Source organism: Antedon bifida, chromosome 3 (genome assembly GCF_963402885.1).
Source record: "Antedon bifida chromosome 3, ecAntBifi1.1, whole genome shotgun sequence".
NCBI classification, from domain to species: domain Eukaryota; kingdom Metazoa; phylum Echinodermata; class Crinoidea; order Comatulida; family Antedonidae; genus Antedon; species Antedon bifida.
Genome location: NC_136228.1, coordinates 28268198 through 28283790, shown reverse-complemented (window position 1 = coordinate 28283790; position 15593 = coordinate 28268198). Strand labels below are relative to the sequence as shown.

The following is a 15593-nucleotide window of genomic DNA, read 5'->3' as shown; positions in this document are numbered from 1 at the left end:
ATTAATATCTACATTTCGTCAGCTTTCATAATAAATTATAATCATCAAGGTAACCTTCAATTCTGAAGAGCTGTAAGATATTCAAATTTACTGCGAAGGTGAAATTACACGGTGATGACGTCATCAAAAAGAAAATAGTGTCAACTCATGATAAAGATAATTAATTAAGCAAGCACATACTGAAATTTGTGCGAAATTCGAGCACACATAAACAAGATGCGCTCTGTTGAATGTGATATTCTACACAAAAAGATAAAAAATCCTAATTTTTAAATTCAAGTGGCCATTTGATTACGTCAAAACATTTTGTACGTAAAATGTGTACATGAATTCATATCTACAACTTAATGGCTTCCAGAATAAGTTAAAAAAATTGGGGGTCATCTTGCATTCTAAAGAATTATTTTCATTTTAAAAATGCATTATTTTTCACCATTTTCAGCACTTTGATGCAATTAATTTGCGCATTTTGTCATTTTTATCCTGCTCGTATAGCGTTATAGTCCAAGAGCATTAGTTCATAAGTATAGGCAGACCCGGAAATTTCTGGTAACAAGCTAATTTTTTCAGGAAAGGTCGAGAACTATGATTGGAACATCATACTAAAAGTCCCGAAAAATCCTCCTTGTGCTCTCCGAGAAATCCAAGATGGCGTCCAAAATGGCTGCCATTTTAAATTGGTCTATAACTTTGTAACCGCTTGTCGTAGAGTATCGATTTTGGTGTCAAATAGTTCACAATGTATACATTCCTATTTGCTCTAACAGAAAATTTTGTCAAAAAATGGCCACTACTACAGTTTCTGGCAGTTTGACCTTTGACCTGGTCTTATCATATCTCGGTAATGGCTTGTCATAGAGAATTAAGGTTAGGCCTAAATTGTTCAGAACATACATATTTTTATTTGGTGTAATGAAATATTTTATCCCAAAATGACCGGAAGTGAAGTTATTGACCTCTTATTGACCTATTCATATCTCTTTACCGTATCTCAAGAAATATTTGTCGTAGAGCATTACTTTTGGTGTCAAATTGTTTGGAACATATACATTTCTATTTAGTCTAATACAACAGTTTGCCCTCAAATGCTTGGAAGTAAGTTAATTTATTGAAAACTTAAAAAATCAAAGAGCTGCATAGGCAGAGGATATGAATAATGTAGGTAAAATCAAAATCAAAGTTTTAACTCTGCCTTAAAACATGTTTTGGGCATAGCACATCATCAGGTAAAGTGAATTGTTACAAAAAGAAAATATAAAGTCAATAAATTACAAAGAATAACTGTCAGTGGCTAATCAAAGTTGGTTAAGTAAACAAAAGACAATTGGCAAATACCTATGTACACAGCACATATCCGACCATTTATATGCAACTTTGAGTTGCGTGCAAACGCGACTCTATTGCTCACTATGTCGGTCGGTAAACACTAACTCATATTCATATTTTTTCGTTATTTTGACACTGGAAGTTAATACTTGTAGGCAAATATAAAAGTTTTTAAACATTTTTCAACATTTTTTAACTTTTTCAGCAATTTCGGTCGGTTGGTCAGTCAGTAAACACTAACTCATATTCATATTTTTTCGTTATTTTGACACTGGATATTAATACTTGTAGGCAAATATAAATGTTTTTAAACATTTTTCAACATTTTTTTACTTTTTCAGCAATTTCGGTCGGTTGGTCAGTCGGTAAACACTAACTCATATTCATATTTTTTCGTTATTTTGACACTGGATATTATTTAATACTTGGAGGAAAATATAAATGTTTTTAAAAATGTGAACATTTTTAAACATTTTCAGCAATTTCGGTCAGTTGGTCGGTCGGTCGGTCAGTAAACAATAACTCAAATTTACGCACGCGTAAATGCATTTTGAAACATTCCTTGCCTTAAATGTTCGTTGTATGGCTTATTTATGATAAAAAGAGAATATACCCTAGGTATTTCACGTCAAACGCTCTTTACTCGGCATGCATAGACTTTCTTTTCCAGATTTAGATTTTATTTGGTCCTTGCTGAAATCTATGAAAAATAGATTGGAATACTCGGGCAATGATCCCGGTACCTCTCACATGCTAAGTGAGAGCTCTACCATTTGAGCTAGTCCGCCAGTTACATATTTAACTGTTTAAAGATGAAAAAAGTATCGCCATATGCCCTATATATGATTTATTAAATATTTAAAATATGCAAAATAAAGGGTCTTTAAATCACTTCAACATTGATCAGCAGCATTCTGTTACAGTCATTCATCATCTGATGTTGCATCTTCAACATCTTGGTGTTTGTTGCTTCTTTCACATCATTATCATCATGTTCATCTGTATGGGTGTTGTTGCATGTTTGCCCAAAAGTTATGACGTTATGAGGTTATAGAACATTCAAGAGTGCATTCTCTTTTAAAACAAGGAATGACCTGGTTTCATGTTTCAAAATGCATTATTTTTACAAATAAAATGGTCTTTAACATTAAGTTTTTGACAATCCGGAGTATAATATATGCCATGTACATAGTGTTCCCTGCCAATTGAGCATTTCCATGCAAAATGTATATGACCTGAACATTTCATTCTCACACTCACAGTATCATAAAGTCCATACATTTCCTAAATTACATAAAATTTCTACTTCTCTGAACAAAAATAATTTCTATAATAAATAATAAAAATAACGACGTGATTTCAACAAAAGCACTAATTCGCGTATGTACTGTAATGCGAGTTACAGACGAATAACGCATTTAAAATGTATTCATGACATCTACATATAGGTGACATTTTGTAGCAATAACTTTTCAACCATAACTAGTATGAGAATTTCAATTAACGTGTCCCATGATATTCTTTGTTCTATCGAAGTTAAATAAATGATTATTTTGGTTTTTTCTTGTATAGTTCATACCCTTACAGGAAAATTTACCCTCAAGGTTACCTGATGATGTGCTATGCCCAAAACATGTTTTAAGGCAGAGTTAAAATTTAGATTTTTTCTACAGTATTCATATCCTCTGCCTATGTAGCTCTTTGATTTTTAAAGTTTTCAATAAATTAACTTACTTCCGAGCATTTTAGGGCAAACTGTTGTATTAGACTAAATAGAAATGTATATGTTCCAAACAATTTGACACCAAAAGTAATGCTCTACGACAAATATTTCTTGAGATACGGTAAAGAGATATGAATAGGTCAATAAGAGGTCAATAACCTCACTTCCGGTCATTTTGGGATAAAATATTTCATTACACCAAATAAAAATATGCATGGTCTGAACAATTTGGGCCTAATCTTAATTCTCTATGACAAGCCATTACCGAGATATGATAAGACCAGGTCAAAGGTCAAACTGCCAGAAACTGTAGTAGCGGCCATTTTTTGACAAAATTTTCTGTTAGAGCAAATAGGAATGTATATATTGTGAACTATTTGACACCAAAATCGATACTCTACGACAAGCGGTTACAAAGTTATAGACCAATTTAAAATGGCAGCCATTTTGGACGCCATCTTGGATTTCTCGGAGAGCACAAGGAGGATTTTTCGGGACTTTTAGTATAATGTTCCAATCATAGTTCTTGACCTTTCCTGAAAAAATTAGCTTGTTACCAGAAATTTCCGGGTCAAACCCTAATGCTCTTGGACTATTATTTTAAGTCGGAACTCACTCAAATTTGGTGAATGTACTAAGGATGGTGAGTAGAATGCGATTTGTAAAAAAAATTCGATTTTTTTACGCTTTTTAAATATTGCGCGCGCAAAATATTTTTTTTGCACAGTAATTTTTTGAAACACGCAAATGGCCTGATTCATGCTCTAAATTGATCAAAACTTAATTTTGGGCTTTTTAAATTTTTAACGCGCGATTTCACGCGTATGACCTTGAAACGCGCAAGTTTTTATTTTCTAATATTTTTACCTTGACCTGAAGTTTACTTGTAGTGAATTTCATTAATAAGTGATAATGAATAGTAAAGATATGATTGATATTGTGATTTCACAAAATGGCGTATAAATGACGTCACGGATGAGTGATCACGCTGAAAAGCTTATTATGTCTAAGTTAAAGTATTTGAAAGACATTGTGTAATTTTTGTGATCATTGCCATTCAACTTTTTGAGATATTTGTTACACAAAAAGTGTACAGAAAGAATAAAAAAAACTAGATCTTAACTCGTCACTTGAGGACGAGTTTGGTTATCCGCCCGCAACAAAACGTATCTTGCGTATTAAAGTACTTCTCAGTTATGACTTTTTCCAAAAAAGTAGCCTATTCAAAATTAAAACTTCCCTTTCAGTGTAATAACCTAATAAATACTTTTAATTAATTGCTTTCCTGTGATGGGATTCGATCCCGGTACCTCTAATACCAAAGTCAATTGCACTACACATCGAGCCATATGAGCACCTGCTGAAGAAAATCCGAAGAAAGAGTCCTCGTTCATTCGGTATGTCGTGAACCCCCTCGATGCAAGTTGATTATTACATATCGAACTTAAATCATAATTTTTACTATGATGAAATCTTCACAAATTTTAAACACTGACATATTATGAAAGTGCATACTTTCAAGTTTTATGTATTAACATGTAAAGAAAAAAGATAAACGTTATGTTTATTGTTTTACTCTTTGAATATGTTTATGTTTGTTTGTTGATAATTATTTCAAAAATTACATTTAATGTGCAAACAATGTAGCTATCAAACACTTTTTGGTTATCCGCCTCAAGCGGATAAGCCCTTGGAATTGTAGTGTTTCTTTTTTTTATTATTCTTCCATATTTCCGCCACTTGTTGTGTTCAGCTTTTCTCTGCAACGTGTTAACATAACATGTTGTAACTTTGTAAACATTTAGACATTTAACTGAAGTTGTACTGCGAAGCTTTTGGACGCTGTCAGAGCCACGTAGCGTAAGTTACGCGCGAATTTCTGAAATTCTTAAATTGATCATAACTTGGAAACAAATAAATATTTTTTAACGAAATTTTCAGCCACGGTTGCTTCACATCAATTGTAAACTGTTTTATCGCTACCGAATTTTGTAACATTAGAAAGTGCGCGCGTAAACGGCGTTTGAAATTTTAAAATGCTTCAAATCATTTTCTGATTAAATTAGCGCACGTTTCAGGTCATTTTAAGCGTTTAAAAAATTCCCACCAGATGCGCACATTTCCACGCGCGCACGGCGCAGGGAACGCGTATGAGCCTTTATTTTGCATAGACTGTGTTTTTCAAACTTCAGTTAACAATTTTGCGTTATTTTATTCACTATTCAACTGGAAATGGCGTTCCACGAGCACGTTAAACATGACTGGTTGCGCACGTAAAATGTCTAATAATTGTGAAAATGTTGCAAAATATGTCTACTTTTAAAAACGATACAGTTCATCAGAATGCAAGGTTACCCCCATTTTTTATTTTATTTTCTTGCAGTGTATGAATCATAGGTCTGATTTATTATAGTCTTGAATGATAAAACGTGTTTGATGGCTACATTATGTGTTGTAACTTGGTAAACATTTAGACATTTAACTGAAGATGTGCAGCCAAGCTTTTTGACGATGTCAGAGCCGCGTAGCGTAAGTCACGCGCGATTTTCTGAAAATCCTAAGTTGATCATAACTTCGAAACAGATGAATATTTTTTAACGTAATGTTCAGCCACGTTTGCTTCACATCAATTGCTAACTTTTTTATCGCTACCGAAATTTGTAACATTGGAAAGTGCGCGCGTAAACGGCGTTTGGAATTTTAAAATGCTCCAAATCAATTTCTGATTAAATTAGAGCACGATTCAGGTCATTTTAAGCGTTTGAAAAATTGCCACCAGGTGCGCACATTTTTACGCGCGCACGCCGTAGGAAACACGTATGAGCATTTCTTTTGCACGATTTGTGTTTTTCAATCTTCGGGTTACAATTTTACGTTATTTTATTCACTATTCAACTTGAAATGGCGTTCTACGAGCACGTTAAACATGACAGGTTGCGCACATAAAACGTTAAAAAATTGTGAAAATGTTGCAAAATATGTCTACTTTTAAAAATGATACAGTTCATCAGAATGTAAGGTTACCCCTATTTTTTTTTTTATTTTCTTGCAGTCTATGAATCGTAGGTGTAATTTATTATAGTGTTGAATGTTAAAACGTGTTTGAAGGCTACATTATTTGCATATTAAATATAATTTTTGAAATTTTTATCATCAAACAAACATAAACATTTTCAAAGAGCAAAACAATAAACATAATGTTTATCTTTTTTCTTCACATGTTAATATATAAAACTTAAAAGTATGCACTTTCATAATAAGTCACTGTTTAAAATTTGTGAAGATTTCATCATAGTTAAAATTATGATTTAGTTTGATATGTAATAATCAACTTGAATCGAGGGGTTCACGACATACCGAATGAACGAGTAAACTTTCTTCGGATTTTATCAGCAGGTGCTCATATGGATCGATGTGTAATGCAACCGACTTTGGTATCGGAGGTACCGGGATCGAATCCCATCACGGGAAAACCATTAAATAAAAGGATTTATTTGGTTATTACACTGAAAGGGCAGTTTGAATTTTGAAGGGGCTACTTTTTGTAAAAGCCATAACTGAAAAGTACTTGAATGCGCAAGATACGTTCTGTTGCGGGCGGATAACCAAACTCGTCCTCAAGTGACGAGTTTAAGTTCTAGTTAACATTCAAGACTATAATAAATTAGACCTATGATTAATACACTGCAAGAAAATAAAATAAAAAATGGGGGTAACCTTGCATTCTGATGAACTGTTTCATTTTTAAAAGTAGACATATTTTGCAACATTTTCACAATTTGTTGACGTTTTCGTGCGCAACCTGTCATGTTTAACGTGCTCGTAGAACGCCATTTCAAGTTGAAAAGTGAATAAAATAACGTAAAATTGTTAACCGAAGATTTAAAAACACAAATCGTGTAAAAGAAATGTTCATATGTGTTCCCTGCGCCGTGCGCGCGTAAAAATGTGCGCACCAGTGGCAATTTTTTAAACGCTTAAAATGACCTGAATCGTGCTCTAATTTAATCAGAAATTGATTTGAAGCATTTTAAAATTTCAAACGCCATTTACGCGCGCACTTTCTAATGTTACAAATTGCGGTAGCGTTAAAAAAGTTAACTATTGATGTGAAGCAAACGTGACTGAAAATGAAGTTAAAAAATATTCATTTGTTTCGAAGTTATAACCAATTTAAGATTTTCAGAAAATCACGCGTAACTTACGCTACGCGGCTCTGACAGCGTCAAAAAGCTTGGCTGGACAACTTCAGTAAAATGTCTAAATGCTGAACAAGTTACAACATATTATGTTTACACGTTGAAGAGAAACAGCGTGCACAAAATAAGAAGAGTAAAATATTTCAAACGCAATTTACGCGAAAACTTTCTAATCTCCAAAAATTTGTTAAACATTCCAAAAGTTAGCCATTGATGTGAAGAAAACGTGGCAGAAAATTTCGTTAAAAAATATTTATCGGTTTCGAAGTTATGACCGATTTAAGATTTTCAGAAAATCGCGCGTGACTTACGCTACGCGGATCTGACAGCGTCCAAAAGCTTGGCAGAACATCTTCAGTTAAATGTCTAAATGTTGACCAAGTTACAACATGTTATGTTAACACGTTGAAGAGAAAACGCGTGCACAAAATCTGAGAAAGAAAGAAGAATAATAAAAAAAAAAAGTAACACTACAATAACAAAGGTTATCCGCTTGAGGCGGATAACCAATAAAAAAAACTAGAATTTAATTCGTCACTTTGACGAATTATAGGTGATCATTTTTATAATTTTAATGAAATTAACATTTTTTAAACATGCACGTACGTTAACATACGATCGTAAAAAGTTGATGTACGCCATCCTATGACATGATGCATATACAATTATAGTGCTGAGTTGTACCTATTATGTGTCATATACAATATGTACAGTATTATACTGTATATCTATATACAGTGTAGCATAGGTGAAATTACGGGACCCACATCATGTTTTTTGGTATGATGGAATTATCAAAATAAACTTGAAGATGACAATTTCGAAAGATAATGAATTGAGCAAATAAATACATGGATTGGAAGAGAATTTGACACTTAGAAGCGGAATGCGCACTCTTTGAAATTTGTATAACTTCGACTAAAGAAATTTAAAAACTACGTTTTAACTTCAACTGGCCATATGATAACATCACAACATCCGATAGGCTTAATTTTTATATGAATTCATATCTACATTTCATCAGCTTTCATAATAAGTTATAATCTTCAAGGTCACCTTTAATTCTGAAGAGATGTAAGATATTCAAATGTATGGTGTAGCTGAAATTACACGACTTAGGTTATTCAAGTATTTACGCGTGATGACGTCATCAAAATAAAAATTTTGACAACTCATGAGAAAGATAATTAATTGAGCAAGCACATACTAAAATTTGTGCGAAAATCGGGCTCAAATAACGGAGATGCGCAAAAAGATAAAAAATATTAATTTTTAAATTCAAGTGGCCATTTGATGACGTCATACCATTTTGTACGTCTAATGTGTACATGAATATGTATCTACAACCCATTTGCTTCCCGAATAAGTTAAAAAAATTGGGGGTCACCTGCCATTTTGAAGAGTTATATTCATTTTAAAAAGGCCTTATTTTTCACCATTTTCAGCACTTTGATGCAATTAATTTGCGCATTTTGTCATTGTTAACATGCTCGTATAGCGTTATTTTAAGTCGGAATGGACTCAAATTTGGTCAATGTACTAAGGAAGATGAGTAGAATGCAATTTGTATAAAAAAATTGTATTTTTTTACGCTTTGTAAGTATCGCGTGGGATATTACAATTGATTCAGGACTCATTAACGGAGTATAAAAACATACCAAAGAATGTAAAATAAATGACAATTGTTCTCTTATAGTCTTATAACAACAGCATTTTAATCCATACTTATTGTATGCTTAGTTTCTTTACCTTGAATGACTACATTTTATGACATTAAAACAGTCCTAACTGTTGACTTCAGACTAGTTACCATGGAAATTATAGATTGCAGGATGTAATAGGATATGAAGGAGTGTAATTTAGCAGTACATGTTATGAGCATTAAAAAGGAGGTTTTTAATAATAACAAAACATAATAGCAGTAAATTTCTGCATGGTTATCAACTTTCCACTGTATAGAATATTAATATACAGAGTTGAGATTTACCGGGTTGTATTGGGACATCATAAAATCATAATATAGATATTTAATTTTAATTATTTGTATTTATGACATAAAAATAGTTTTTAGATCTTTATTTATTTGCTCAATTCATAATCTTTCGAAATTGCCATCTTCGAATTTATTTTGATAATTCTATCATACCAAAAACATGATATGTGTCCCGTGATTTCAACTATGCTACACTGTATATAGATATACAGTATATACTGTACATATTGTATATGGCATATAATAGGCACAACTCAGCACTATAAGCGTATAATAGGATGGTATACATCAACATTTTCTGATCGTATGTTAACGTACGTGCATGTTTAAAAAAAATTAGTTTCAGTAAAATGATCACCTATAATTCGTCAAAGTGACGAATTAAATTCTAGTTAAATTTCATATCATGTCGTTAGAATCATCACATTTAGAAATAATGTATATTGTGTGTGCTATATTAATAGTTTGCACGTTCTATCTGAGATTATTATAATCAATATTTGGTTTATCCGGTTCACTTTTAAGTTGGTTTAAAAGCTATTTAACTAATAGACAACAGCGTGTTGTCATGTGGGGGAGAGACATCTGATTGGCTCCCTGTGTTATCGGGCGTCCGCAGGGCTCGATCCTGGGCCCGCTTTTGTTTAATTTATTTATCAACAATCTTCCAATAAAATTTATAATAACATTTAAAATAACTTTGACAAAAAATATGAAAAAACTACTTTTTCACTTCAACTGGCCATATGATAACGTCACAACATCCGATAGGCTTAATTTTTATAATAATTCATATCTACATTTCACCAGCTCTCATAATAGGTTATAAACATCAAGGTCAACTTTAATTCAGAAGAGCTGTAAGGTATTCAAATATACGTTGTAGGTGAAATTACGTAACCACCGTTATTCAAATTTTAAAGTGGAGGTGCTCTCAAAAAATTTCACATTTTTATTTTATTCAGTTCATAATAAACATTACTTTCATCTAAATTAAGGTATTTTTTAAATTTGTTGTATGCTGCATGGTTATTCTGAAAAACATCAAAAAATGCCATCTGGGGGGATAGTTCAAATTACAAACCTTTTTCCCTATTCATTTGCATGTAAATTGAAAAAAAACGATGCGTTTTAAAAAAATCGTAAAAAATATATGTAAGTTCCAAAAATATTATACATATATGTTTTCAGATTCTTCGGAAGCCAAATTTTTCATTCCCGATGTGTTTTTTAGGGGTTGACCAATTTATTTTTGCGTAATTAACGTAATTAAAAAAACTACCCACTTGAGCCAAGTGGGTAATTTTTACTTTCTAGGGAGTCAATCAATTTGCGCATGCGCGAGCTGTTGGCTTTCTTTACTCGCCTCTCCTCGCCTCCGCCGATCCTCCTCGCGCGACTCGATCGATCTGTTCTCGACTCGATAAACTAGGATACGAATAATAAGTCTAAGATTAAGATTGTTTTGCGTGGTTATTGCGTGGATAGACGGATCAAACGGCAATGTTTAATCGTAGGCCTAGACCTGAAAGACATGGTTATGCATTTGAACCAGAACCTAGGCCCATACAAACATCTCAAACTGCCGACGGCGAAGATGTAAATCAGCCTAGGCCTAAGCAACAGAGAGACGAATGGAGATTAACCTCGCTTGATTGGTGTCATTGTGGAAATTGCCGTTTAATGAAGAATGTAAAGGGGAGCGTTTGTTGTAGAGAGAGGGTAGAATTAGAAGACAAAATTGGAGAAAATACCTGTTTGATAAATGAGAAATTTAAAAAACTTTGCATTGACAAGGATGTATTAGAGCTGGTTTATGTCTCAAAAAAGGACATTCTTGGCGAGAGCGTGACACAAGATGAAATTAAGAACAGGTAGGTACGCCGGCCTAGCTAGTAATAATTGTATGTAGGCCTAGTACGGCCGCTCGATCTAGTTTCGGCCGGCTGCAGGATAGGGCTTAAAAATCAGTCTTTATTTGCAGTGCAAAATTTAACGATTTGCAAGGGTCATAAAAATACATTTAATGCAATTTAATTCAATGTTAATACCCTTCCACTGTGGCTGTGTACTGCATATTGTGTGTTCCTGTCCAGTTGTATTTTGACCAACTGCTGACTGTAAATTTATTTATTTTCAGAACTTATCGATTTATCGCATATAGATGCTACATTTGGTGGGTGTATTCGCGACTAAGAAAAAACGACAGAAGGCCTATTCCATCATGCTGCGTATGGGCAATTAGAGACAAATATCCGGAGGATAGTGGGATCTATACAGGATTTATAGATGTGGATGGACTTCCTTTTAATTCCGACGATGGTTGATATAAATGTTTGTATGCATTTAACACTTGCCTCTAGTACTGTATAACCTGTACAGTACTGTATTTTTTACAAAATTATTTGCTTGTAATATGATACCACTACAGTTTTATATTGTACCGGTAGTAGTTATAACTGTGTAACTAATGTATGTATAAGAAAATGAAATAAATAATGGTGAATAGTATGAGAAATAAAATATCTTTATTTTGTAATAAAAACTGCAGTTATTAGTGCTTTCAAAAATATTGACTAACAATAATTAACTTGTTACAGTACTAAATTAAAACTATCAACAATTATGGATACAAGTTAAACTATTGTGCAAAATATTTAGCTCTACTCTAGCTGAAGGCAATTTCTACCATTCAACAGTTGACAGTACAGTATTAGCATTGTAAACAGGATTTTGTGCAACTATTATGAAAACAATTTGATGTGAAAGGGAATTGTTTTAGAATGCAATTTTGGAGAAAATTCATAACAAGATATAAGCTCTAATTAATGTGATGAACTGTGACGAAACATCCAATTTTTGAAATTCAGATGCCATCTAATGAAATCATAACATCAAAGCAGTATAAATTTTACATGAACTTAAAATGGGACTCGCCATTGATCCTGAAGATCTATAATCGATTCAATATACTGTAGGCATTAAATTAACCATTTTCAGTACAGTAATAACAGTAGTGAACACTTATTTCAATCTTGACTTGTGGCTTGCCACAGCTTCAGCTTTACTTGGTTTTGTCTCCTTCCTTATATAACTCTTCATTTTTCCTTTCACGAGGGTAGACTTAGTCTTCTTGCCTGTTAAGTAAAATACATAAAAAGGTGTATATACAGTACTGTAAATTCTTTCATTGCATGTTTGCATGATGAAGAGTTCAGATTAAAAGCAATTAACTAACCGTGGATGACGCGGTCAAAAACACCTTTCATCAAGTCTTTCCTGAAGGTATATTTCTTTGCTTCCTTCACACGCCTAACCACATACATTCTGGATTTTTTGGACCACTCCAAACGGTATTGACTTTCACCATCGGCCAATGTTGCATATGATCTGTTCGATGTCATGTTGTTGTCTATGACAGCCAGATATGTACGAGCTATTGCTCCCTCGTGCTCAAACTTGCTACGTTTGGGCATGTACTTCAGCATCATGTTATGGAATCCTTCTAAATTTCCAGTGTGACAAAATTCTGTTGCCTGAATAGAAATACAGTAAATTAAAAATTGTATTCAATTTATCTTAATGATAATACCTCCAGTGAATGCACACAATACTGAAAAGCTATTTATTTATACATAATGCATAACTCACCTTCTTCAAGTCACGCAGAAGTAAATTATTTGTAACAATATCTTGTAGTGCTTTATGGGCATCACTTTCTGGTGTTAGCCAGGGTTTTGTCATGTTTGCTTCAAGTGGAGGATGACTACACTTCATGTATTCGAAGCCACAAATCCAATCATGTTCGTCAACTATGTGACGCACAATAGAGGTCCAACGTTCCTGTTGTTAAATATATTTCAGAATGCATTATTAGTGATTAAAACAAACTGCTGTCGCTTGAGATTAATTATTAAACATTCTACATTAATAAATCCCTACCATGAGCTGTGTGACACTTCCTTGGCAGGTTTCGGCTGACCACCACAGATGGTTAATGATGCCTTTTTCCCACACTTGCAACTCTTTGTGCTTCTTTCCTGCAGCTGCAACTCTCTTTCTCACAGATTTAGCAAGGTGCCATATATCATACTCGTGTTTTATCTCTGGGTAGTTTTCACGTAAAGTCTTTCCTATCATTGGGTGGCGATCAGTGGATATAATATCAACATTCAGTTTGTGTTCCTGTAAAACAATAAACATGTATGTATTTTCTACATTATACAAAACAAAAATTACTGAAAACATGACATCTACTGTAGCACAGAAAAACACAAGATTTCAAACCTTTAATTCTTCAAGACATCTTTTTAAACCAACATTTTCAAGATGATGTGAATTTGGTATCCCCTCCTCATTTACTGATACCGTCTTAGAGGCCAATATCAGATCGGTATCTGTATCCATTAGAGAGTAGGTCCCAAATGTCGCATTATGGCCCGGCGAATCATGCCTACAGTCTCCAGCTACAATCAGCTTTCCCTGTAGGTTGTCATATCCTGGGGAACAAAAGTATGTAAACAACATTTAAATAATGTCCAGTATATTTGTTTTCTGGATGGCTTTGCATTGCTTTTTGTTTGATTACCATTACATTACAGTAATACTATTTTATTATACAGAAATGACAATATTATCAACTTAATATCAATAAATTCAGTTTAGTAAAGTAACTACTATTTTTACCAAAATTGTGAAATGACTATACTATAAATGGAACTTACTTTTCCGGACATCTTCAATGTGTGATTCATACATCTCTTCAATATTTGGAAGAAGAAACTCACGTTGAATTTTATAAAATGCACTTTTATGGATCGTCGCAAGCTTTATTTCTTCAAATATTTCACTCATTGTTGTATACGTGTTGCCAGTGTGGAGGGTTGCAGCAGCTATAGCAATGTTTCCAGCTGGTCGCCTTGTGCTTTCACACATAGGCTGTGATGTCCAGTAGAAATCATGGCCGGATAAACATGTTCCCGTTATTCTAAGCATGCTACCAACTGTGTGCTGTTTTGGCTCAGGCACCGGTGCACAACACTTTTCCTCTTGGCACCTTATCAGTTTAAGTAGTTCATCTTCAAAAACAATGTACTTGTTTGCCTGTATAATTTTTTCTACCTGGCAGACATCCTCATCATGTCGCTACTACTACTGCTCCCACTAACCAAATGGAAACTTGGATCATCTTCGTGTTGTGGTGTAACATCAAGAGAAGCATCAAGGGAATCATTTGTAACTGCCTTTGTGGGCGTAGATGTTACATTTGGAACAAATTCTATTTCCTGAAACAGATAAAAGTGTTCTATTTAAATATAAAAAATCACTTGCCCATTAAAACAATTTTAAAACCTGAAATACTAATAATTGTGATGAAATAAATGATAAACAACTTGTGCATGATAAGGCATAGAGTAAACAGTTTCACAGAATAGGCTATACTGCCTGTGATAATAATTAACACATCCCACTTCCAGCCCTTCCATTGTCTCAAACAGAGAGATTAGACTAATCAATTAATTAGTGTAATTAACAAGGTCAACCATAGAGTATAGTATAATAACCATAAGAAAAAGAGATCAGCATCTCTCATGGTGTTTGATATCAAATACCCCTTTTACACTATCAACTGGGAGAGTAACCCGAGTTTAACTCGGAGGCTATTTTCGTTTACACTAACAGAAAAAACTGCGAGATGAACTCGGGTTGTTCCCATTTACACTACAGCATCACCCCGGTGCTGTCAATCAACATTTGTAAAAATAGTAAACTGTACTCCTGTCTGCGCGACAGGAATAATATTTAATAACAATGGAGCCGGTTAAAATTGTAATACTTGCATTACTTTTGAGTTATCAAGCGTTATGTTTTCAATACATATATCAAATTAACGACTTGAATTTTAGATTTTTAATGAATCTACAAAGGAAAAGGAGAGCAAATTCACGGAGTAGACGGCGAAGGCGTTTAGCCCTAAACCGACGTCAACTGGGCCTAGTCGTCGAAGTTTTGGCAGCCGCAACGCTTGGAGCGAACCTTGTTGATCGCAGAATCTGGGTACAAAACCGTGCCCATGGTCGCCTGTTTTGGGCTGCTAATGTGGAACATTACAGCGATGAAACATTTCGGTCACATTTCCGAATGTGTCGCGCAACATTTGATAGACTTGCTGAACAACTACGGCCTCTTGTTGAGAGACAAGATACAACTTTTCGCAGGGCAATTCCGTACAGAGAGAGAGTTGGGATAGTAATTTGGTGGTTGGCAACGCCGACAGAATATCGGTATGTAGGCCTAACGTCTTAAAATAATATGAATTAAAAAAAATTCATCTTTATGTTATGAATTTTGT

The 15593-nt window shown here is 33.8% G+C and overlaps 3 protein-coding genes across 3 annotated transcripts in view; 2 read left to right on the top strand and 1 right to left on the bottom strand.

Moving 5' to 3' along the window:
- Positions 1–15593, top strand: part of LOC144838350 (uncharacterized) — a 110166-nt gene that overhangs the window by 23142 nt on the left and 71431 nt on the right. The window lies entirely within an intron of this gene.
- On the top strand, positions 10663–11914 carry LOC144836935 (P2X purinoceptor 7-like). The gene is made up of 2 exons (XM_078691880.1): positions 10663–11115; positions 11382–11914. Exons 1-2 carry the CDS (start codon positions 10745–10747, stop codon positions 11566–11568), a joined length of 558 nt encoding a protein of 185 aa, XP_078548006.1. The 5' UTR covers positions 10663–10744; the 3' UTR covers positions 11569–11914.
- On the bottom strand, positions 12057–14368 carry LOC144836897 (uncharacterized). The gene is made up of 6 exons (XM_078691816.1): positions 13966–14368; positions 13529–13740; positions 13184–13426; positions 12893–13084; positions 12480–12777; positions 12057–12378 (listed from the first exon to the last, which is right to left on the bottom strand). Exons 1-6 carry the CDS (start codon positions 14234–14236, stop codon positions 12266–12268), a joined length of 1329 nt encoding a protein of 442 aa, XP_078547942.1. The 5' UTR covers positions 14237–14368; the 3' UTR covers positions 12057–12265.